The sequence below is a fragment of the Vicugna pacos genome, chromosome 7, assembly GCF_048564905.1.
Source record: "Vicugna pacos chromosome 7, VicPac4, whole genome shotgun sequence".
Taxonomy (NCBI): Eukaryota; Metazoa; Chordata; class Mammalia; order Artiodactyla; family Camelidae; genus Vicugna; species Vicugna pacos.
Genome location: NC_132993.1, coordinates 2,760,080 through 2,783,420, shown reverse-complemented (window position 1 = coordinate 2,783,420; position 23,341 = coordinate 2,760,080). Strand labels below are relative to the sequence as shown.

The window sequence follows — 23,341 nt, the reverse complement described above, 5'->3', positions numbered from 1 at the left end:
TCCAGCAAAATCAGGAATGTTTCAGCAGAAAGGCTGGCAGGACAACAGAACAGCGGAGGCAGTGAAGGAGGGCTTGGCTTCCAGGGCAAGTGGAAACTGGGCATCACTTCCTAGTGGCCGGACAGGGAGTGACGGAGCCCGGAGGACGTCAGGGTGCGCTGGTGTGTGTCCTCAAAAATCAGTTAGGAAGGAAATCCGCATGGATCGCTTCCTTCGAATTTATTCCTAGCAGCGCTACGACTGATTTCATTTGTTTCCGGGAGATGAGCCTACGACACATGGGCATGCTGCTTGAATTGAAATGTCCAAGTGGAGACTGCAGGAAATGATTTTTAAAAAAAAACACCTTACTCGGCTGTGTCTGGATGTCAGACATGCTCCTGAAATGGATATTTGGAAACATGATCCAAATCACAGCTGGAGAGTTTTACTGTTCGCCTCTGGAATACAGTATTGACTCAGATGCCTCCTTGTTTTTAATCATATTGTTTTTATACCGGGATGTTCTCACAGTCACTGATCACTGGGGAGCTTTATGTGTGAAGGACACAGAGGGGAAAAGAAACTTGCTCTATTAGTAAGTTAGATGAATGGGTCACAAAAGGCTGGATTAGGGTGTATTAGGGGCGAGCCCGGGACGGAGAGCAGAGGTAGACATTTGAAGAGAATGTTCGTTCAGAGGAAGTCACCGTCCCTACTCTCGCAAATTTAGGAAGTTTGGTGGAAGACCGGTTCTTCCGGGAGGAAACGAGGTGAAATACAGATACTAAATCTTAAGGGTTTTTAATTTCTTTTTGAAACTGACAACTGTGTGTCTGCTGTGTTTCACTCATGCTGGGTTCTTACACTGAGCTGTGCATTCCGTATAGCGGGGAAGGGAAGGTGTGTGCAGCCAGGGAAAGCAAAGGACCCTGTGTTTATATGGAGTCGTTCCCTGACATCTGTCTTACATCACTGGGGCAAAACGTCTTTTTTCTTTTTTAACTAAATATTTCCATTTGTTTCTAGTTATTTGGGGGCCTCTAGAAAATTTTTCTTTATAAATCATTACAGCAAGAAGTTTAACTTAATGCAGTGACATAAAATAAATTGGCAGAGTGTGAGGAAATGTGTACCAGATGCAGTCATTAGAACAGAGGGATCATTTCATTCTTTTCTGTGGCTGAAAAGTATTCCATTGTGTATGCGTATATATATATATGTGTGTGTTATATATATATATATATATATATATATATATATATATATATATATATATATATATATATTTTCATATCTCACATTTACTTTATCTAATATCTATTGATGGACCTAGAGATGATCATACTAAGTGAAGTAAGTTAGACAGAGAAAGACAAATATCCCATGATATCACTTAATATGTGGAATCTAAAAAAAATGAGACAAGTGAACTTATTTACAAAACAAAAACTCACAGACATAAAAAACAAACTTATGGTTACCAAAGGGGAGAGGAGGGAGGGGTAAATTAGGAGTTCGGGATCAGCAGACACACACTACTGTGTATGAAAGAGATAAACAACAAGGACCTGCTGTAGAGCACAGGGAGCTACATTCAATGTCTTGTCATAACCTATGACGAAAAATAATATGAAAATGAATATATATGTATGACTAAATCACTGTGTCATACACCAGAAACTAACACAACATTGTAAATCAAGTAAATTTCAATTAAAAAAAAAACACAAGGTGATCATGACCTTCTGCTTGACAGAAGGATGAAAGGAGCAGCTTCTCTGGAAGGACTGATGCCTTCGGGAAACTTTCCATCACCCTCAACTCCAGCATCAGGACTTACAACTCACAGAGACCAGGCAGGAGGTCGGATACGCTGGCACGATGCTGGGTCACAGGGTGTCCAATGAAAGACGTGAACTAAACAGGAGATTAAAAAGCAAATAGAGGGGAGGAGAGTATAGCTCAGTGGTAGTTACCTTAAGAAAAAAGAAAACAAATAGACTGACTTTGCCATAAGATGGGATTTCTGCAGAATTCTGGAAGGGGCGTAAATAAAACTGTCACAGTCAGCAGCTTGTCAGGTGTGACATGCTAAGGGCTTGAACTCATAGATCCAGGCTCCGGCGGGTACTGCCCACAGCGAGACACAGCTAGACTGATGCACCCACCGGAGCAGAGGGAGGGGAGGGCGGGGGAGCTGTCCCTGTTGGGACTTGAGGCTTCTCTGAATGGGGAGGAAGTCTAGGGTCTCCAGGTTCAGTTTCACCGCCCCCTGCATTCCCCCGAGGCCCCAGCAAGCTCAGCTTCCGCACGTTATTGACGGGCTGGGAAGCCTTTGCAGTGCTGGGGAGCTTTAGTGACCAGCGATGAGCAGCACTGGGCGCCTTACTCACCACGCTCCTCAAAGCGTGCAGACAGCCCTCCCTCTCCCCTTCGTCTCCGCTCCTCTAGCGGACCACCTGCTCCGGGTGTCTCTCAGGTGGCTTCCTTCCAGTCTCCAGCCAACCTGGTCGTCTTCTCTAGGCTGTGTTGGCCCCTTGGCTTTACTTCTCGGAAGAAGTGACCCCTCAGCTGGGAGCGTTTCTGCAAACATTAAGGAGAAGAGTTTCTAGACAAGATATTCATCATTTCTTCCCAGAAAGACCTTACGAACTGGCTCGCTCTTGTCGCAGCCCCATATTAAGGGGCTGTGCTCATCTGTTTTAATTATTCAAAGAAGGACCTGGATGGAATAATCGGGGGAGCCTCGCCTGCCCTGAGGACCCGGCAGGTAGTCAGCCATCCCACAGAGCGAACCTCCCTGGGCTTCCCGGGGGCAGGCGGCGGCCGCGCGGGGAGGGGGGCACAGCCGTGGACCATGATGATGGATGGAATCAATTACGGAAACGGGGATGCAAGGGTTTCAGAAGGATGTGTCAGGATTCAGGATTCACCATGTCAGCGCGGCGATTCCAGAGCCGTTTTTGGAGCAACGGAGGGGATGCTTCCTCGCCTCCCTTCTCCCCACAGTGACTGATAGGGGGCACCGGGGCTTCAGGCTTGATTGTTCGACCTTCACCGCCTGCCTGAAAGGCCGTCAGGGAAGCAGGGGACTCTAGGAGGTGATGGGTACGTCTGCCACCTTGTTGGGGGCAATGCCACCACAGGTGTCTGCGTACGTCCAAACTCATCAGATTGTACAAAGTATGTGCAGTTCTTTGACTATCAATTATTCCTCCATAAAGCTTTTTTTGGAAAGATTCTTGGGGAACAAAAGGCGCACTTCCAGCGCATTACTCCCGTGAGGTGTCTGTCGTGGCCCGGGCGCCCGTGTTGGGGTTGGGAGGCAGACTGCTTGCTGCCTCCCGGGGGGCGGGCTGTTGTGTTAATTCGCAGTAGACCTGAGTGTGGCCGCGCCGGCTGGAACCTACCAGAATTTTCTTCTCTTTTGGTAATAAGCCCTTCAAAATTGTGAGGAGATGGACCCTAAGGGTAAATGCTTAATTTTCTCCAGTTTGAAAGCCAAGAAATCTCACATTTTCCAGCTTCTTTTTAGAGTTTTTATTCTTTCCCTTCAGGTTTTTTTTCTTCTGTCACTTACGCAGACGATTTTTCTTCTTTTTTTTTTTTTGCCATCCAGTTTCCAGATGCATTTTCCACCTGCCCAAACTGTCTTTTTCCTGCTACTCTTTCCCTGTAACTCTGTTCACATCACGTAACTGTATCTTATTTCTTTAACCACGTGTTCCATCCATGGTGCCCTGATGCAGCTCTGGAGAATCTTACTGTGAGCTCACCTGTACCCTCTTCTATGTTTAATTTCCTCTGTAAATAGAACATAGGATGAAATAAGAAAGGGGTAGTGATGTCCACCGGAGCAATCTGCTTGGCTGTGCACACACCCATTCTTCAGTACCCCTCACACTGCCCCAGCTCTGCTTGAATTCCACCTATGCAGGGGACCTCACCACTCCATTATTGGAACGCTAATGAATGGAGTAAGTGTGTGCCCAGTCCCCAGGGCAGCCGTCTCCACTGTTTCCTCACCTCTCCCGTCTCGTGAACTAGAACATTGCACTTCTCAGTGGGATTCCCATTTTCTTACAGCTCAAAAGAGAAGAAAAAAAACGAGTGTGGCAGATTCTGTGCAATGCTCGTAGCTAGATCATTTAATTCTCCTTAAACTTTAAGCAAGAGCATTCTTTATTCCTTTCTCGTGGTTTAAATTTCCTACATGAAATACTCACAGCTCTGACCTCTCTGAGGCTCAGAGGCTCAGCCATTTGCCTGATCTCCTTCATCAGGTGATTAGCAGGCTGAGAACTGAGCCTGTGTCTCACTCTAAAGCTGTGTCACAGCGGTCGTGGCTACACAGGGGTGGCTGCGTCCCACTACAAACCTGTTCCAAGCCGTCCCCACCGCCCCGTCCCCAGCCGCGCTGCTCCGGACTGGGGCGTTGGTGAGAAATGAGTTCTCCGGGCAGTGGGAGGGCGGAGGGAGCACGGGGGAAAGCTGGCAGGCCAGCTGGAGGGTCGCTGCAGTTACTCAGGTCTCCCAAACGATGGCAGTGCTCCTGGGGTATGAATGTGGTATAAAGGCGAGGGGCCAGCCAAAGTTACAAAGTCTAGTGAGACTTGAAACCAACTGCACACGGACAGTAAGGAAGTAAGGAAAAGGAACGGCTGAAGCTGATTCCAGTAAATGGAAGAACAGTACGTAGAAGAGGCCTCTTTAGTAGGAAAAGAATTTGTTCGGTTTTCAAAATACTGAATTTGGTGTAAGAGTTTTGGGTAAAAACATCTACGCAGAAAGACCCAATAGGAGCTTAAAAATGAGTCTATAACTCAAGAGACGAGATCAAGCAGAAAAGCATGAATTCAGTAAGAAGCCGCATAGGACAGCAGAAGTGAGTGAACGGGATCTTCCAGACCAAGGGTGTCAGACCAACAAGGGGGAACCCCCAAGGGCGGCAGGCTGGTGCGTCCCTTCCCAGGGTCTGTGGCAGCAGCCAGGAAGGACACGGGCTGGAAGGAGGAAGGAAGGAAGAGGAAGAGGGCAGGGGCCTGTCATGGGACGAGGAAGGGAAAAGGACCGCTACCTGCTGTATCACCGCAGGGGCTGAGCACACTGGAAGTTCAAAGGCGCCATTGTGTGTGGCGGCGGGACAGCCACTTGGAGGCTGCGGCTGGAGAATGCTCGGGGTGTAACGCAGTGGGTTCAAAGTGACAGGAAGTGAAGCATTGTGGACTGTCCTATGCAGTGCTGTCATGGTTCAAGAGAAGGAGAAATGCAGCAGGAATATGACCAGGGATTTTTTTTTTTAACATAGGAGATATGAATTACAGCCTACAAATTTTTGAGAAGGAACAATGGAGAGGGAGTGGTGAAAAAATACAAGACAAGGTATTTCATGGCAGAGGAGTCGATAGAATTCAACAGGCAGCAAAAGGAATGGGGTCAAGATCTCAGAGGTTAGTCTCAGAAAAGAACATGGCAGCTTCCGTCTGTGGGAAAGGAAGGATGGAGGGAGGGAGGTCTGAAGTAAGGCAGTTGCTACGGGGATGAGGAGTGGGTGATGGATTTGGGAAGGGCTTAAGAAGTTAATTCGGAGCAATTGGGGCATAGACTGAATTGAGCCAGACAAGGAAGGAGGCAAAGAATGGAGTCAAGAAGAACCAGGTTTTCAGGTCAGTTTACTGAATGGATGAGGGAGCCACTGGCTGAGATAAGAAGTGTCAAAGGACAGCTAGGTTTTGAGGGCTGTTGAAGAGTTTATTTTGGAGAATATTGAGTTTTTCTGATGCCTGTGAGGCAGAAGATGGAGATGTCTGGGTGGAAATCTGGTACCTTGGTCTACAGTTGAGGAGACAGAGCTGTGAAGTTACCAATATTTAGGTAATGACTGTTTAAATCTACAAGAGTGGGTGATTTCATAGAAGAAGATCTAAAGTGAGTCTGCATCCGTGTGCATGGTGGGGCTACAGCGGGGAAGTCCACAGAGAGCTCAAAAGTTCAGCTTGGCGGGTGATGGAGGGGAGAGGGCGAGAAAGAAAGCCACGGGCAGAGGGATGTTTCAGAAATATAAGAAGCAGACCAAACATGAAATCACGCCAAGACTTGTTGTTAACTGACTGGTTATTTTTTCCCAATTAATGAATGCCACCATCAACTCTTTTGCATGGGCTATTAAAAAATAATACGTGGAAATTGTTTTCCCATCTTGTGAATGGTGTTTTGGGTAACAAGGTTTCATGCATTCATTTGCCGAGAGACATTCGATGGCGTAGAGAGAAACCAAAGTAACATATTCACGGACTCACGGCGCACTCACAGGAAAGTGACTGGAAGCACTCTTACTGACTTCCAGCTCTTTGTACTTTTTCCCGTGATGGGAAGTCTTTGGAATCTGTTTTAAAGAAGGAAACATAAATACAATAAAGAAATAGAGACCACAGGAAAAGAAAAAAAAAACAAAAAGGTTTTCTCTGGAATAGATTCTTTCAGTGAGATACTGTATTTTAACACCTTTGGAGGTAAGGCCTGGTGCAAATGAGAACTCCTGGAGTGTGTGCTCTTTCCGAGTTGTCTGCCTTGTGCCTGTGGTTCTTTGGCTCCGGGCTGAGGGACTGCCTCATGGAAGAGAGTGGCATGTGATCGCTTTATCCTGGAGCAGTGAGAGGACCGCGCCGTCTTTCTCCCGCTCCCCCGTCTTCTGAGAGGAGCACCTGAGTCACATCTGCACCTTCACCTGAGGCCTGCCATTTGCATTCGCCGTTCACCCTGGAACGCTGCTTTCTCTGCTGCCCTCGGCAGATCCAGCGTCTGCGGTCTTCTCGGTCTCCCCTTGACTTTCTCCCCTTTTGTTTGAATCGTTCCAATTAGCGATTCAGTTTTCCAGATACTCTGTTGCAGTTCCCACCTGCACACGCTCTTGCTTTCCTGGTTGCCTGACAGTGCGGACGCAGGGTTGTGCGTGGATGGCTCTTTCATCATCTTCTTCTTACCATCGCCCTTAGAAGGTGATTTTAACTTGGTCCTCCCTTTTCTCATTGGTTCCACTCAGAAGGTGTCCACAGAGCTGCTTCTGAGGGCCATTTACTGGAGTATTTAAAGAGGTGTGCAAAGGTGTAAGTCTCTGTGTCTGTTTGGAATGTCACAGCTCGGAAATGAACCGAAATCACCGCTTCCAGGTGGAGTAAAGACATAAACCTTCAACCGGGAGAGACAGGACGGGTCCTTACTGTGTATATTTATTATATCTGTTGGTATCCTGGGCTTTTCAGGGGACAGCAGTCAACTTGAACTTGTAACTTGAGCATTAAGAGCCGGCCCCTTTGTTGAGGCAATTTCCAATGTGTATTTAGAGAGAAATAGACCTCGGATCAAGTCTTGCTTGGGTTTGACTCACTTTTCCTGTCTTAAAGATGGATTAATAACACCTGTCTCACTGAGATTGAATGAATTCATGCCGGGAGTTCCCAAAATGCTGGCCACTCTCACCCACCCCCCCAGCGCTGTGGACTGTTCTCTGTGGTGATTTCAAAGGCTTCCTCCAAGTATTTTGGTTTCTAATGTCTCTCCCAGCTCCCACCTCTTATGCACTGAAACTCAGTTTTTTTTAATTGAAGCATACTTGCTGTGCAACATTGTATAAGTCACAGATGTACAATATGGCGGTTCACACGTTTAAAGGTTATGCTCCACTTACAGCTGCTACAAAACACTGGCTGTGTGCCCCGTGCTGTACAGCACGTCCGTGTAGCTCATTTTATACCTGAGACGTTGGACCTCTTACTCACCCCCCACTGCGCTGCCCTCCCACCGCACTCTCCCCGCTGGTGACCACTAGTCTGCTCTCTGTATCTGTGAGTCTGCTTCTTTCTTGTTATATTTGTTAGTTTGTTATATTTTTTAGATTCCACATGTAAGTGACATCTTACAGTGTCTGTCTTTCTCTGTCTGACTTACTTCACTTAGTATAATGCCCTCCAAGGCCATCCATGCTGCTCTGGTGGAAAATTTCATTCTTTTTCTGGCTGAATAGTATTCCATTCCACGCCGCCACATCTTATGTGCCCAGTCATCTCTTGATGGACACTCAGGTTGCTTCCACATCTTGGCTCCAGTAAATAATGCTACTGTGAGCATTGGGGTGCGTGTGTCTTGTTGAATTAGTTTTCTCTAGACATGTACTCAGGGGTGGAATTGCTGGGTCATGTGGTGGTTCTGTTTTAGTTTGGGGTTTTTCTGAGAAACCTCCGTACTGTTTTCCATGGTGGCTGCAGCAATTTACATTCCCATCAGCAGTGCAGGGGGGGTCCTTTTTCTCCACATCCTCACCAACATCTGTCATTTGTGTTCTTCTTGGTGATAGCCATTCCGACAGGTGTGAGGTCATGTCTCGTGATGTGTCCTGACAGTCTCTTGATAAGGAATTGTCTGTCTGTTAGTTTTGGAAGTTGCTGCAAGTTTATAGGGAGGGAACCCAGCAACTCATAAATCTACCCACATCTGCCTTAATAATTATCTTTTTTCTTTGGATTTAAACTAGATATATTATTTACCTATTGCCTTGTAAGAAGCTCCCCAATGCTTAGTAACTGTCCCCTGGTTACTGCGGGTCAGGCATTCAGGACCGTCCTGTCCACGTGGCTGTGACCTGCATTCTCTCATGGGGCTGCTGTCAGGTGTCAGCCAGGGCTGCTTCATCTGAAGGCTGACTTGGGGCGAAGAGTCCACTTCCACGCTGCCCAGTTCCTTGCTGGCTCTGGGTGATCTAATGGCCCCTTGCCACATGGACCTGTCCTGTCTGTGGGGCTGCTGGAGCGTCCTCACAACATGGCAGCTGTGCTCCCCCAGAGCCAGTGATCCGGAAGGCAGCAAGAAGGTGACCGCAGGGCCTTTTACAGCCTGGCCTCAGAGCCTGACACCGTCACTGCTGCCACGTTCTACTTGCGTGAGTCACTGAGTCCGCCGATATTGAAGGATACAGAACTAGGCTCCACCCACCCTCTCTCCTCTCCGCCCGCTTCGTGGTGCCCCCTCCCTCCCCCCATCCTCCTCTGCCCTTGCTGGACCTGGTTTTCCCATCTTAACAAGCAGAGGTAGTCTGCCTTCCCGGGGCTCCTGTGAAAATAGAGTGAGGTAAACCCTACAGAAAGGCCCTTCTGGAAGGGGAGTTGGGGGTGCTCCCACCCAGCACCGTGTGCCGCAGCTGGAGAAGTAAGACGGTTCACCCAGCGTCTGTGCTGGCACCCGGGGCAGCGTCCAGCTCCCAGGGGCGCCATCCGATCAGAGCACGGGGTCCTCTGCGGGGCTCTCTCTGAGCGGCCACCTGCGTGGGTCGTGGGAGCTGGACACAGGCCCTTCTGCTCCTGGGGAAGCAGCTGCAGGCCTCACGCGGGGACAGCAGCGAGGCTCCGGTGCTCCTGGGTGGTCACTGTGGCTGCCCTGCCGGGCTCTTCGTTACGATCTTGTTCCTTAGAGGCTGTTTCTGCAAAACCAGAGCAGTGCTCAGACTAATTTCCCAGTCAGACGCCCGTCTAATGTCCCCAGCAGGCCGCCCCAGCCCCACATTTCCAGTGCAGGAGTCTCAGGGTCACTGACAGCAAAAGATCATTGGGCCTGAAGTGCTGTCACTCATTTTCATGTCTGAGTCCTTTTTCTCCCCAAAACTGTGATCCACTGTGATTTCCTAGAAGGTAATCTGGGGGCCCAGGGAGGTGAGGAGTCAGGGGTGTCGGCAGATCCTACACGTTTCCTTCTGCAGGCTCACTTCCGCCATCGGGCCCACGCGCGTCCCGGGTTGCCCAGGCTCTGCGACAGCTCTGCCTTCCTCGGCCTGCGTGCCCCTCCGCTGCCACCTTTACAAAGGTGCTTCTCAAATGCTCGTCACTGGACAGGTGCCCACACAGGGAGCCGACTCGCAGAGGTTCCGCAGGTGGAGGGAAAGGAAGTGAGATGTGGGCTCCCCTCGACCTGCAGGGTGACCCAGCGCCGGGGAGGGTCTCTATCCAGAAGGCTCGAGAGGATGGGGGACATGTTACCCCTTCTTTTGGCGTATCCTTTGCACTCCAGTCATCAAGTTTATATAGTTGGGGAGTAATCTCCTGGCTCAAGAATTTCAGGGGGACATCTGATTCGGGGGTTACAGGAGTTTGGAAATACTGTTTTTGTTGTTACTTTAGTTTTGAAAGCTCCCCTTGCAGCGAGTTCTGAGTTTATTGACCACTCCCTGAAGCTAAAACATGCACATCAAATTGTACAGGGGGACAGGGGTTTGCCCCAGGAAGCCTATTGTGGCGTCAGTGTCGCACCTCACCGAGGATACACACTGGAATCTGCCCTGGTTTACAGGGACCCGCATAGCACGTGGGTCTTACTGCCTCGGGGCCCGCCGGCTGTCTGACAGCCCCTGCGACCAGTGTCCTCGCTGCTCTGTGCTGCATGTAGTTGAGCTGGAAATCTGCGGCCCTGATTTAATCACCAACCAGGTCGCCATAGAGATGACATCAAGCCTCTGGCTGCCAGTAAACCACCCGCAAATGATGAAACTAAAACAAACGACATATGCAAGTTAACGTCCTAAGTAAATAAAAGACTTTGCCTCCAGGTCTCCTGATTAACTGCTTTTGGTCTCGTGATGTTTATTAAGATTCACAGTGATTTGAAAAAATAGCACAATCACAACCTTTGTCTCAATGATTTTTTTTTTTCTCTGTTTCAGATCTATCAGCACTCCTATACTGGATATTACGTCCTGAGCAAAATCCCTCATGGGTAAGAGTCTTCATTCATATTCTTTTCATGAGAAATCTACGGAACAGAACGCAGGGTGGAGCACTGAGTGGTTGCTTAATTCTTAAGGCAGGAAACGGGGCGCCTTCACTTTTGACAGCAAAGTGTCCTGATCTTGTGGGACCTCTGTGATGCCTCCCTAGGTGACCATCCCACGGGTTGAGGGGCCCCTTGAGTCCAGTTATGTGCCCATCTGTGACGCCTCCTTCCTGAACAGCTCCACCACCCCCTGCTCTGGTTCCCGGGCTTACGCTCCAGGTCCTGCAGAGCAAGATGTGTCCCGTGCTTTGTAATCAGCTGTGCCCCATCCAGGGGCCAGTGGATCAGCCCCAGGACACCCCTAAGCTCATCTAGTCTCTCAAAACTGCGTGATTTGGGACCCAGAAGTATGAGTGGGAAGGAAAGACATGAGCGCGAGGGTGATTTTGTGGCGTTTTCCATTCCGCGTGGACCGAGTCCCACACAACACAGGGTGCGTTATTGGGAGCGCATCTTTGGCGTGAGAGATGTTCAGATTCGATTCAAGTTTGGTAGAGCCATGTGTTGAGTCACCACACGGAATACATTTGCGGAGCAAGGAGTGCGAGGCAGGGATGGCATTTTGTTGCTTTCGTGTCTGTTCTTTCTTCTCTGCCCTCATCCTTCTTCCTCCGTCTTCCTCCTCTCCCACTCCCCCCAGCTCTTCTTGTCCCACCTCCTCCTTCTCCTTCATACCCTCTCTGGTTTCTCTCACTTTTTTTTTTTAAAGATGAGCTGTTCGGGAAACGTACAAAGAAATTGGGTTGTGCTGCTGGCGATGTGTGGATTTCTGTGAATATTTAGGGCGAAGCATCCTCATGTTTCCAGGCAAATTTAAACAAACGGTAGGAGCTGCTACAAAACGTGGTTCTGCAGGAGCGCGTTCGTCACAGCGCGGCGTGTACGGCTGCTACTGTCCGTTTGCTGCTCTGTGTATGTAGAATATGGGTGCATCCTTGGAAAACAAACATGGAGAAAATAACTTCATTTGGACTTCAGATAAATGAAAGATGCATGGAAATACGCAGCAAAATGTGATTAATCGTTTCTGTTAGACTATGAGAAAAATCAAGCCCCAAGAAACTGAAGATGACCCACTGTAGTAAAAACGAAGTATCCATAGGCATTGTTCGTTTCAAGCATATTTCAGATAGAAACTCCCCTGTTTTTCACCAAGGAGGAATGACTATTATTTTTCAAGCAGACAATGCATCATCCAAGGTCTCGGCAGGCAGGAGTATAATTATGCCTTGAGGTTTGTCTACCCCTTCTGGGAGCAATGGAATTTTTTGTAGATGATGGATATTTCATTACATCTTATAGAAATTGGTAAAGCATTTTGTGCTTGACACATGGTGTTAATATTTTACTGCACCAGTTAGAATTCGGGAAAAATGGGTTCTGAAAACCTGGCACGAGAGTTTGCCAGACCAGCTGCGAATCTAAGGACGAGGTGGTCTGTGCCGTGGGCTTGGTTTCAGGGCTCATGATGAGGCTGTGCCCCCCACCCACCCCCCTGCAGAGGATGCTGACATCGAGTGAGCTGCGTTCAGTGTTTTTAAAGTAACCATAGTAATAATCATCGCCATTATCTATTGAGTTTCATGCGCATTTACCCCTGCACAACAGCCCTGCAAGGAAAGCGTCCTTCTTCCCCATTCACGGTGAGAACTCCAAGAGGTAAAGGAGCTCTCCATCTTCTCACAGCTGGTGTCCAGAAGAGCTGGAATCCAGCTTGGCCTGGTTCCGTCTCAACCCCATGCCCACAAAACAGCTCCCTTGGGTTACATTGTAACCGTAAATACCAGATTTTCAGTGGGGCTAATTTCTTTCTTTTCCAAGGACTCATACGAATGAAAGGTGTAGCAGGGTACTCATCACATTTACGGGACACAACCTCTGGTGGATGAGGATGTCTGTGGCCCATCTCATCACCATGGAAACTGACAGCCGCTCCAAAAATGGCATCGCTCAACCACCCAAACTCTTCCTCTTTGTCATAAGACCGTTTATGGAAAATAAATGAAGTAGTTAGTTTCAAATATTGTCGAAGTCTTATATGTATTAAGGAGAGGGCAGATTTCCATGCTGGATGGGCCTCTAGGCCTTGAGCCTTTGCACCTTCAACCGCCTGCATTAGGGGCTGGTGGAGCCCTCCGTCAGTTGTGTACGTGTTCCACCAGGTGGCAGGAGGACACAGCCCCGGAGGTGGGTTTGGGGCAGAGAGGGAAGCACAGCTATCTTTTCAAAACAGAAGTGTCTCTATTAAAATATTTAAATTTATGTGACTCAAAGGACCAAAAACCTGAAAGCCTGTCTTGATAATTCTGGAGACATCGAGATCTGTACCTTTCCCTCAAATGCTCACCTCGCCTTTCCTCCCTCGCTCCCACTATTCTTCACTGCAAGCCAGAGGCCATTCAGTCTCTGCAGGATGGGATTTTTGTCCTTTATAACATGGGGTTTTTTTCCCGTTAGCTTCAGGCTTTCCAACAAGTCACAGAGAAGGATTGGATTCATTTTTCAGTGCCCGATGAATTCTGGTTTCCTTCCTTTTTGCCAAGGGAGGAAGAATCTCTTGCGGGGGGGGGGGGGGCCTGCTTTCTGTCTCTTGCACAAGCCAGAAAGAGACCTCCCTGTCCCGTGCTCAGCCTGCTCCTCCTCCAGCTGTGACCTCCCGGCTGGAGCCTGGAAGGACCCCGTGTGCATGTATCGCAGGCCAGCTGAGTTTTCATCTGTTTAAAGATGGAGACGCTGAGGGCAGACCTGCTTGATGGTCGCATACTAAATTTTCAAAAATTGTATTCTTAAAGGACATGTGTCTTTTACACAGATTTGTTTACCAAGCCAAAACTGAAGCTAGTTATTTTTAACATAAAGTGTTCCACTGAATATATCGAATTTCAACAAAATAAGGCAGTCTTTCATAATCGCGATCAGAGCCAGCCGAACGCTCCCTGGCGGGGGTCCGTTCCGTGCTGCGTGTCCGTGGGCGTTTTGGTCGACCTGGCCGGGTCTTGACACCTGCCTGACGTGACTCTTTCTTCTTGGGTTAGTTTTCCTTTTGGCTTGAGTGCTTTTTAAAATATACTTATTTCTGTATAATTATGATTTCCCACGTGTATTAGGGTCATTCTGAAAATCACATGGACAGAGCAAACTCAGTCCTTCCGTAACGGAAATCAACTTTTTAAAACCTGGGCAGAGCCCTCAGGTAGGCAGCGCTGGCATTTTGGGCTCTGGCAGATGGAGCAACGCGGGGCAGAAACGGGGACGTCGTCGACGGTGCTTCTGCTTATGTGTCACACCCTCTTCCGTGGGTGTTGTCGCCCGAGCCTTGCTTGTTTACCTGTGCCCAACAAACAGACGTGTACAAAAGCTGCATTCCTCTGGAATTCCGGTTGGCTTGTGGAGTCACATTCTGTGTCTGTGAGAACAATCCTCTGAGACGTGGTTTCCTTCCCCCCAGGATTCCTCTCTAACTTTACAGACTGAGGCACAGAAGAGCGTTCCGTTTATCTGGAAAATAGGTGTGTAGGTTGAGCGCGTATCACAGTGCCCCGCACCGGCCTAGCATCGTGACGCAGGAGTTAAGAACTGAAGCCCCGCAGGCACACAGGCCTGAATGTGGACCCCAGCCTGCAGCTGACTCTTGGCTGAGTGATCGCGAGAGTTGTGGTGCTTCCGCAGACCTTAGTCTCCATATTTTGAGAAAGATGCTAATAAAAGCTCGAACCTTGCAAGCACATTGTAAGAATTAAAGGGAGTGATACTTGCAAAATGCGCAGCAGAGCATTTTGCTTCTAGTGAGTGCCTGGGAATGCGATTTCTTAACACTGTACTACGTCCCCAGTATGTATTTGTAGTCTCATAATTGAACATTATCAGGCTTTACTTTCTAGCTAACTCAGATCCTTTCTGTTGCAAGGAGAGGAATGACATACCCCGACAGTAGTAAAACTCCCTTTTATAATTTTTCAAAGCTGGGACTTGTTCCATGACACTCAGGTAATTACAGTGCCCACGTGATTTTAATTTCTCTCTTTAAAAAGATGTCTGTGGCCTCGACTATCTACAACTCTCAACGCCCAGTAAGTTCTGCTTTAATCTCATCTCTATTTGACTTACTACGGTTCATCTTTAAGACATTCTTTTTTTCCCTCCAGTGGAAGCAGAAAAGACAATATATGTCAACAAATGTTTATTGAATTGAGCGACAAAAAGCACGGTTGTGATCCTTACAAAGTTCAAAATCTTGTTGAAAAGGAAAGACACAGACTTTTACAACAATATTAAGTGCCTCAAATGGGTATTTTAAAGACTGAACACAGAAGAAGAGAAGGCTGTAGGTATCGGGGATCTCGTAAAGGATCTCATAGGGGAAGTCTGGCTTGAGCTGAGCCTTACAGTTGAGTAAGTTTTGATTTGTTCCATTTAATAGGTGGAGACAGAGAGGAGATATTCCATGTCAGATAAATCATTAAACAGGCTTGACCTTTGCAATGAGCCAGCATCTTCCTGGAATTAGAGGGGTGCCAGGCCAGGCCAGAGGAGGGCTGTTCTCATGGGACTCTGCATGGGGAGAGAGAGGCTCGGGTGGGTTTAGGAGGAGCCTGGAGTGAGGAAGACCTAAACTAAACCCCACCCCAGCGTGATGGGTCTTCACAATAAGAACACACTGAACACCGAGCAGAGGGAGACATGGAGAAGATGGCAGACTTAGATTAGTTTTATGCGTGTTTGTAGAGGGAAGGAAAGGGATGGTTAGGAGCCTGGATTCAATTAGGAGGCCTAGCGGGGGAGCACTGAGGCATGGATGGGGGAGCGCTCAGTGTGAAGACCACACTGATGTGATTAGGGTGTCTGGTGCTCTCTTGGAAAATGAAGACAGATTTCAAGGGTTTATATGCCATGTCCCTCTAATTAAATCTGTGGCTGTTGCGAGTTGAGCCTGGTGCATGAGAAGATTCAAGGCAGCCAGTTCATGAGGGGAGCGGTGAGAATTCCCAGCACAGTGGCAGTGCCTCCACATTTCCTTCCCAGCCGTTTCTTTCCACCTGAACCCCCAGGACCCTGCTGCTGGACCTTTCGCTCAGACCTACTTTGCTCTGCAGATCTGCCGAAAGTTGCAGGAACAGAGCTATTTGCATGCATCGAGGAAGTGCCAACTTGAAGCCAAAATATAGGAGAAAGCGAGTTCTTAGAATGGCACCTTCCATGTCTCTGCCGTGGCATCAGGCAGGGAGAAGCCTACATTACTGGCTTTCACAACATTTCAGGACTATGGACAGCTCTGAGATCTCCTGTAGGATGTGGTCTCAGCGCTGCTTCCCCCTCCTGCTCCCTTCCACTCCAGCCTCTTTCCTTCCCTCCCTCCCCTGAAGTCCAGACTCTTAGCAAGCATTACCAAAAGAACATGAACTTTAAAGTCAAATCGATCTGGGACTGCATCCCCAGTCAGCCTCTCTACTGTGTAATCATGGAAAAGTTAACTTTGCTTCCCTGGGCACAATTACTCCCCATATATATTGGAAATAAAATGCCTGACTCATAGGGTTCATGTAACGGTTTTATGAAATACTGCAGAATAAGGAGATGGTGCATTTAAGTGCCTACTTCGGTGTGCAGAATGCACTACAGGCTCTCTTCATGGTGGAACCAAGAGCTTCCATTATGCAGCCAAATCTATTTCATCACCCTCCCCACAATTTCCCTACATTTGGACGGAAAATAAATTTCGTACTCAGTGCTAGCTCTGATCAATTCTGACAGCTTCCTGCAGCTCTGGGTTTAGAGGCAGTCTAGAGCTATGCCTGGGCCTGTGGGGAAGAATGCCGTGATCGATGGGTCTTGCCTGCAGTTAGAGGGAGAAAGACACACATAGTGCCTCCTGCGTGCTGGACCTGCTTCCATAAAAGACCACATCGGTGATGAGTGCAGTCACCGCTCCCAGAAGAAGGTGCATCCCTCCTCTGCTCACCCCATCCTCCGCCCCACCCCACACACAGACGCCAGGGACTTCCTGCTGTGGTGCATCTTGTGTCCACATCCTTCTGATGCTTCAAGCCCCAACGTCAAAATCCCCTCCAGCTCTGAGCTCCTCGAGTGAGCTTGCTTCTCATTTTACACTGTGATGCATCCTTGCATTAAATGGCTACCTTGTTGTGTAGATAGATGATTTTTTCTGAACAGCAGGTTTAGATCCTATTGCAAGATGAATTTACTGCCTCACACCGTTCTCTCCTGAATTCTAAGGTGTCAGAAGGAGGGGTTTTGCTGGAAGGAGCTTGGCCTGTGTCAGTGGCCCCAGAGGCTGTTGCCCGGGACGGGAGCAGGGCTGCCCAAGAACAGCACAGGGGAGGCTGCACCTCAGGACCTGAGCTACCAGGCTCCCTCAGCCACGTGCGAAGGGCGCCTGTTTCAACCATTCTTTCCCATTGAATCATCTGCTCGCCTGCCACATCTAAAGGTTTTCAAGCAAACAAACCCACTTGGAAATGAGGTGAAAACACGCATGGTGCATCATTTTGTCAGGTGCCTTGTGGACCCGAACGTTCATATCCTCGAATTGTTCCCCACACAGGAGGGAGTCCACAGATGTTGGCTGACAGTTGGAGGAAATGAGTTCATTAATTAAGCAGTATTGTCTAATAAGAAGATACAAGCCCCCACATCCGTTAGACCGGCGACTCGGAGGATGAGCCCTCAGGAGGGTTTCTGCAGTTACTCAGGTGTCTCTGGGTTGGATCTGGGGTCAGCCAGCCTTGCCCCTCTTCACTTGCTGCCGTCACTCAGTGACCCTCCGGGATTATATCTGGAGCTGAGAAATAACGCTTCTGGCTCTGGGAACACGTGACGGACGTTTCCCCTGAAACGTTCATTTCCTTGTCATCTTGACAGATGCAGAGAAGTAGTGGCAGGTCACAGGTGAGCACGTGTTTGATGATACTCAGTAAACGTGCTGTGCACTGAAGTCTGCACCACGGAGGTGAGCTGGGGCCTGCGGTTCTGTCTTCTGAATTCGTCCCCAGAAAGGGGCAGGGATGCATCTGGGCTGGGGCTTGACGGGAGCGCCACCTAGTGGGCTCAGCGGGGAAGTCGCGTCTTTGGATTCGTGCGTTTTGGAGCTGGGCTGCGCGCAGTGTGCACACGGCCTTGGCCTTCTCGAGGAACCTCGGGGCCAGTCCCAAGCCACGCAGAGTTAGAGGCACGTAGGCTGAACCCTTTCAACGGGGCCTGAGAGTCAGTCACCTGAGAAGGATCTGCCCACATCCCTGAGGTCAGCTCTGTTCTTGTTCACAGACCTTTTCCTAAAGAGACGCCGGGTGCCTTTGGCTGACTCCCCAGGGTGGCTGAGCCGGCCAGATGTTTGCAGCATGTGCTGTGCACCTGCTCCTGCTGCGGAATAACCGGGCACCCAGCCTGAGCCGGGACCGTGCTGGCCACGGGGTGGTCAGTGGAAAGGCAGGCTTCTCCCCTGCTGTCTCGTCTGGCCGGCTCTGCTTCTACGTCACCTCCTCTCGTCTCTGCTCCAGACTGTCCCTCCAGGGCGCTGGACGTTGGCGACCCTGGTGCAGATGAGACGTCATGGCAGCCTAGACCAGGAAAGTAGCACTCAGGGGCCGCAGGAGGGGTGGTCATCTGGACCTGAGAGAGACAAGCCTGCCCTGGTCACATCCGTGTGATCACAGCCTCATTGCAGCATAACTTACTTACAATAAAACTCACACTTTTTAAATGATAAGTTTTCATTAGGTTTTGACCAACGGGAGCAATCACAGAAACACCTGCACAACAAGCTAGGGCGCATTCCCATCACCCCCGAAACAGTCCCCCGTGCCCGTCCCCCGCCCCCCGTGGTTGCCCCTGGCATCCATCTCTATAGTGCTGCCTTCTCTAGAGTGTCTTCTATACGGAGCCATACATGGGGTCCTGTGTGCCTGGCCTCTTCGTCAGCATCGTTGGTTCCGGGATTCACCCACGTCATTGCCAGTGTCCGTGGGTCATATGTTCTATTGCCGAGAAGTGGTCCAGTACATGGATAGCCCGTCATTAATCTGTGCCTTCACCATGTGACATTTGAGTAGTTTCCAGCTCAGGGCTATTACGAGTAAAGCTGCTGGGAACGTCTGCATACGGAACATCTTACAGCCTCATGCTTTCACTTTTCTTGGGTAAAACAGCTAGGAGGGAAATCACTGGGTCGTACAGACGTATGTGTCAGCTGGTAAGAAGCTACCACATTGTTATCCAAGGTGGCTGTGCTGTTTTAGACCCCTCTCTTTTTAGATTCACTACCACATAGGGCTGGGGGCTTTGACTCCCAGCCTCTATCTGGTGCCCGAGGGAGGCGCCACCGTGCCTGCCCGGTTTCCCGCCCAGGGCACAGCCTGTGCCCAGCGCCTCTCCTGTCCTGACGCAGGCACTCGGGGATCCCTTCCAACCTGGTCCCCACAGCTGTTCCCTTTGGAGTGCTCTGTAGGTGGCAGGGCCGTGGGGAAGTAGGCATCGGGCAGGACAGGAAGTGAGTGGGGGTGGGGGCAGGTTGGAAACTCCCAAAGAGGCTGTTCACACGCAGCCCCCAGCACAAGCCTCAGGGCCGGTTAAGGGGCTTCTGCCTGAGCATCGCTCACTTTCTGGGCAGATTTTGGGAAAGGGATTTTTCTTTATTTTGAGAACCTCCCCTCTTGGAGGAGAGACCAGATCCAAACAGGTGCACATCCTGGTGACGTGTCCTGACTGTCCTGCGTGTCCTGGGTGTGTCTGCTCCTTGGCAGCTGAAAGGAAGAGGCCCCACACCTGGACCTCCAGCGTCTGTGCAGCCGCATCCTGCCTTCTGCCACGGGGCTGCCCGTCTAGGCGGTCAGAGGGGAGGGCGCGGTGGGCTTTTTTGACTTTGGTCTCCATTCTTGACTGTTGAACCCTGATGACAGCACCATGAAGACACCAGGCAGGCGGTGCTGCCCGCCCCCCCCCCCACCCCGGGGCGATTGGTTTGCAAAGTACAGCCAACCATGCTGTGTGTTGCACTAGTAAGTATTTATGGAGCTGCTAACGATGGACAGAAGAATGTGAGCTGGGGCATTTCCCCGCTGAGGATGCTGCTTCCCAGGCCTGGGAAGCACAGAAATTTAGAGGCGCATTTAGGAGCCAGTTGGATGTAATTTTTAAGCCGCTGTGTCCACCAGCTGAGCATCTACTCAGCTTTCGTCCAGCTGAAGTTCACTCCCAGTCCAACACCGCGTCTCACGACGTCCTTCCATGGCCTAAATTCATCCCCGCCGGGCTGGCTGCTGACGCCGGAGCACAGCTCGCCAGCCGGGGCCGGTCGAGTGCAAAACTCAGGGCGGCACCGCACGGGCCTCAGGGCGCCAGGCGCCGCCGCGACGGCCTGGCCGTGCGCAGGCTGCTGGGCTCCTGTTCAGGGCCGAGCCTTCTCTCCAAAAGCGCAGCGGCACGACCCGTGTCGGCGCGCCGCCCCTCACGGTCAGCAGACGGGCCGCTCGGGGGGCGGCGGAGCAGGCCGAGCGTCTCGGGCCGGGACTGCCTCAGACCCCGAGGAGCCCCGAAGGAGCCCCCGGCTTGGGTCTGCGCCTGCCGGAAGCCCCGGGGGCCGGACGAGCGCCCGAGACGGAAGCCTCTTCCCGGAGCCTCGTCACGCGAAACGCGACTTTGCACAACGAGGTTGTTTCAGGCCCGGTTCCGTGAAGACCCCCCGGGTTACGTGAAAGGTCTGCCATGCTTCGGCCTCGGGAGGGCTGACAGGCAGGCCGCGGCAGGCCTGCGGTCGGCGGGCGCGGGCTCGGGCGGCCCTGGAGCCAGAGCGCGGTTTCTGCAGGCCTCCCGCCCGGGGCCGGGGGCCGGGGGCCGGGGGCCGGGGGGCCGAGGCGCTGGGGCCTGTCGCCCTCGCCTTGCTGTTGGCTGATCGGAATCGTTTCTGCTCCGAAGATAACTTCCCGTCTGTGCTGGTGCGCGCTGTGCGCTCTCTGGTTTATTGCTTTTCATTCCCTGCGGAGCTGTTGGGGGTTTGACGTTGGCTGGCTTCTCGGGGTTGTGCTCTTACGGTTATTATTATTATTACTATTGATTATTATTTCATAATAAATAGAAAATATATTAAATATTTTAAAATTTTAAATATTTTTAAATTTTTTAAATATTTAAAATTTTAAATATTTAAAAATATTTTAAATATTTTGAAATTCAAAATTGAAAAAATATTTTAAATATAAAATAAAATAAAAATATATAAAATATTTTATGTATTTTACTTAAATATATTAAATATAAAAATAAAATAACAAGATATTTTATATATTTTATTAAAAATATATTAAAGATAAAAATATATAAAATATTCATTTTTATTTTTATTTTTATCAACATACACAATTAAATTGGTTTAAAATAATTCCGTGAAGGACGGCACTGAGGATAAACTGGATGGCTCATGTGAGGTCAGCGTTTTGTTCAGCCACACGGCTGATGACTGGCATGTGGGAAAGAGCCACAGGTGCAGGCGAGCCGGCTGGGGCTTCTCTGACTAGTCCAGAGACCACACGCTTCACGATTACTGAGTGAGCTGCTTGAAGAGGCAGATTCCTGGTCTCCACCCCCAGTGTACTAAAGAGAGTGGGCTGTCATGCTTTCCCCTTTTCTGTTCTCCAAAACACCCCTCCTGGGCCCCCAGTAGCTGCCCTTCTCCTGGCACAAGGACTCCGTTCCACAGCCTCCCTTAAAGGTGGGTGAGACCTTGCTCTAAATTCACTGCTAGGAAGTGCCCGATCATGGAGGACATGTGCCCTTCTTCGCTTTGTTGTCTCCTGCTAGCTGAAAATTCTGTGATGGCTGGGCCTGCAGCAGCCACCAAGGGGCGCGAGGTGGAGGCTGCCAGGCTGGGGAAGCAACACAGTGGCCTGGGTGCCTGACTCCGTGGGCACCAGCTGGGCATCCCTCTTCTGTGAACGCACATGGGTGTCTGCGACGTGTCAGGCGCTGTTCTGGGGCCGGGCGTGTACCTTGCATCTTTATGTTACCCGCCGTGCAAGCACGGGGGAGGACTCAGGGAACATGCATCATTCAACATTAAAAACGCAGTTTTTGGCGCCTCTCACCGTGGCGGCTTAAGGAGCCAGAAGAGCAGCTTGGCTGCTCTCCTCCAAGTGCTGTTTTGTGGGGAAGCTTTTTAGTCCCCTGAATTAGCTCAGGAAGATAAATGGGTAAACTCTGCTGCACTGAGTTCCTCGTCAGAATCCCACATGATTTATGCCCTGTTTTGTTTATTGCTCCAATAAGCAAAATCAGAATGGATTGCATGACCATTTTGAGACAGAGTAAGTCCAGATAATTTTATTCTTTTTTCGTCATTTTTTCTTCCCGATCCTTCTCCACCCAGGAGATGATTCATCACAGGGCCTACCGCAGATTCTTTAAAATAAATGAGTGAATAGAAAGAAAGACAGAAAAATGGGGGGAGGGCACAACCCACCCACAAATAAATACATACGTACCTTTATGCATTTTCTCTCTCTCTCTCTCACACGCACACCCTTCAGAGTCATCCGGTCCCTGATGGAGAATCATGTGAAGACAGTGACCCTGGTCTGGGGCCTCGGGCAGACAGCTCTGCATGGTCCTCCGTGGTGACTGGGCATCCAGGCCCTTCTGCTGAAGGACCTTGCTCCCCAGGAAGCAGCACGGAGCGCAGGGAGGGTCAGCAGATGCAGCTCCCCCGGGCTGGCGTCTGGTCTTCTCTCTGACGGCCTTTCTCCTCTGTTCCTCAGTCAGTTGGAGATTTTTTTTTTCTCTTTGACTAAAGCAGGAGATTAATCTTCAAACAAAAGTTAGTCAGCTGTGTGTCCTTGAGCCAGTCACTTGCCCTCGGGGCTTCAGATTATCTCAGTACCAAGGATGTACCAGTTTCCTAATGTTACAGTAGCGATCACCACAAACCAAGTGGCTTCAAACAGCAGAAGTGGGTTCCCTCCTAGTTCTGGACGCCAGAGTCCGAAACTGAGACGCCAGTGGCGTTGTGCTTCCCTGACACCTGTGGGGGCACGCCTTCTCGCCTCGTCCCATTTCTGGGGGATGTGGTCAGTCCTCGGGGCCCCTTGGCTTGTAGTGCAGCCCTCCCACCTCTGTCTCCGTCACCCCTGGGCCTTCTCCTCTGTGTCTGGCCTGTGTGTCCTACCCTCTCTGGCACAGACTCCGGATCCTGGATTCCGATCAGCCTCCCCTCCTTTTCGAGAATGACTTTATTTTAATGTGATGGCATCTGCAAGAGCCTGTTGGCAAATACGGTCCCACTCACAGGTGCCGGGGCTGGGAATCACCGTATCTGCGGGCACAGTCTGACCCACAGCACGTAGCTTCGGCTCCTTGATCTCTAAGACGCCTGCAGCCTGTTCCTAGCTTGCATGACTGGGCGGACTGTGGTGCCGCCACCAGGGTAAAGGGACAGAGAGCTCCGTTGCTCTCATGTCAAGGATGAGGACTCCTGGGATGTCCACGTGGAGATGCCCTGTACGCTGTCCAAAGTCTGGGGAGAGGCCAGGGCTGGGGTGTG

The 23,341-nt window shown here is 50.1% G+C and overlaps 1 protein-coding gene across 3 annotated transcripts in view; it reads left to right on the top strand.

The window, feature by feature from the left end:
* DPP6 (dipeptidyl peptidase like 6) overlaps nucleotides 1-23,341 on the top strand; it is an 837,334-nt gene that overhangs the window by 662,433 nt on the left and 151,560 nt on the right. For all 3 annotated transcript variants that reach the window (XM_072964103.1, XM_072964105.1, XM_072964104.1), the window contains exon 6: nucleotides 10,688-10,740. In XM_072964103.1, coding sequence (XP_072820204.1) covers nucleotides 10,688-10,740 — 53 coding nt within the window. The remainder of the gene's footprint in view (nucleotides 1-10,687; nucleotides 10,741-23,341) is intronic.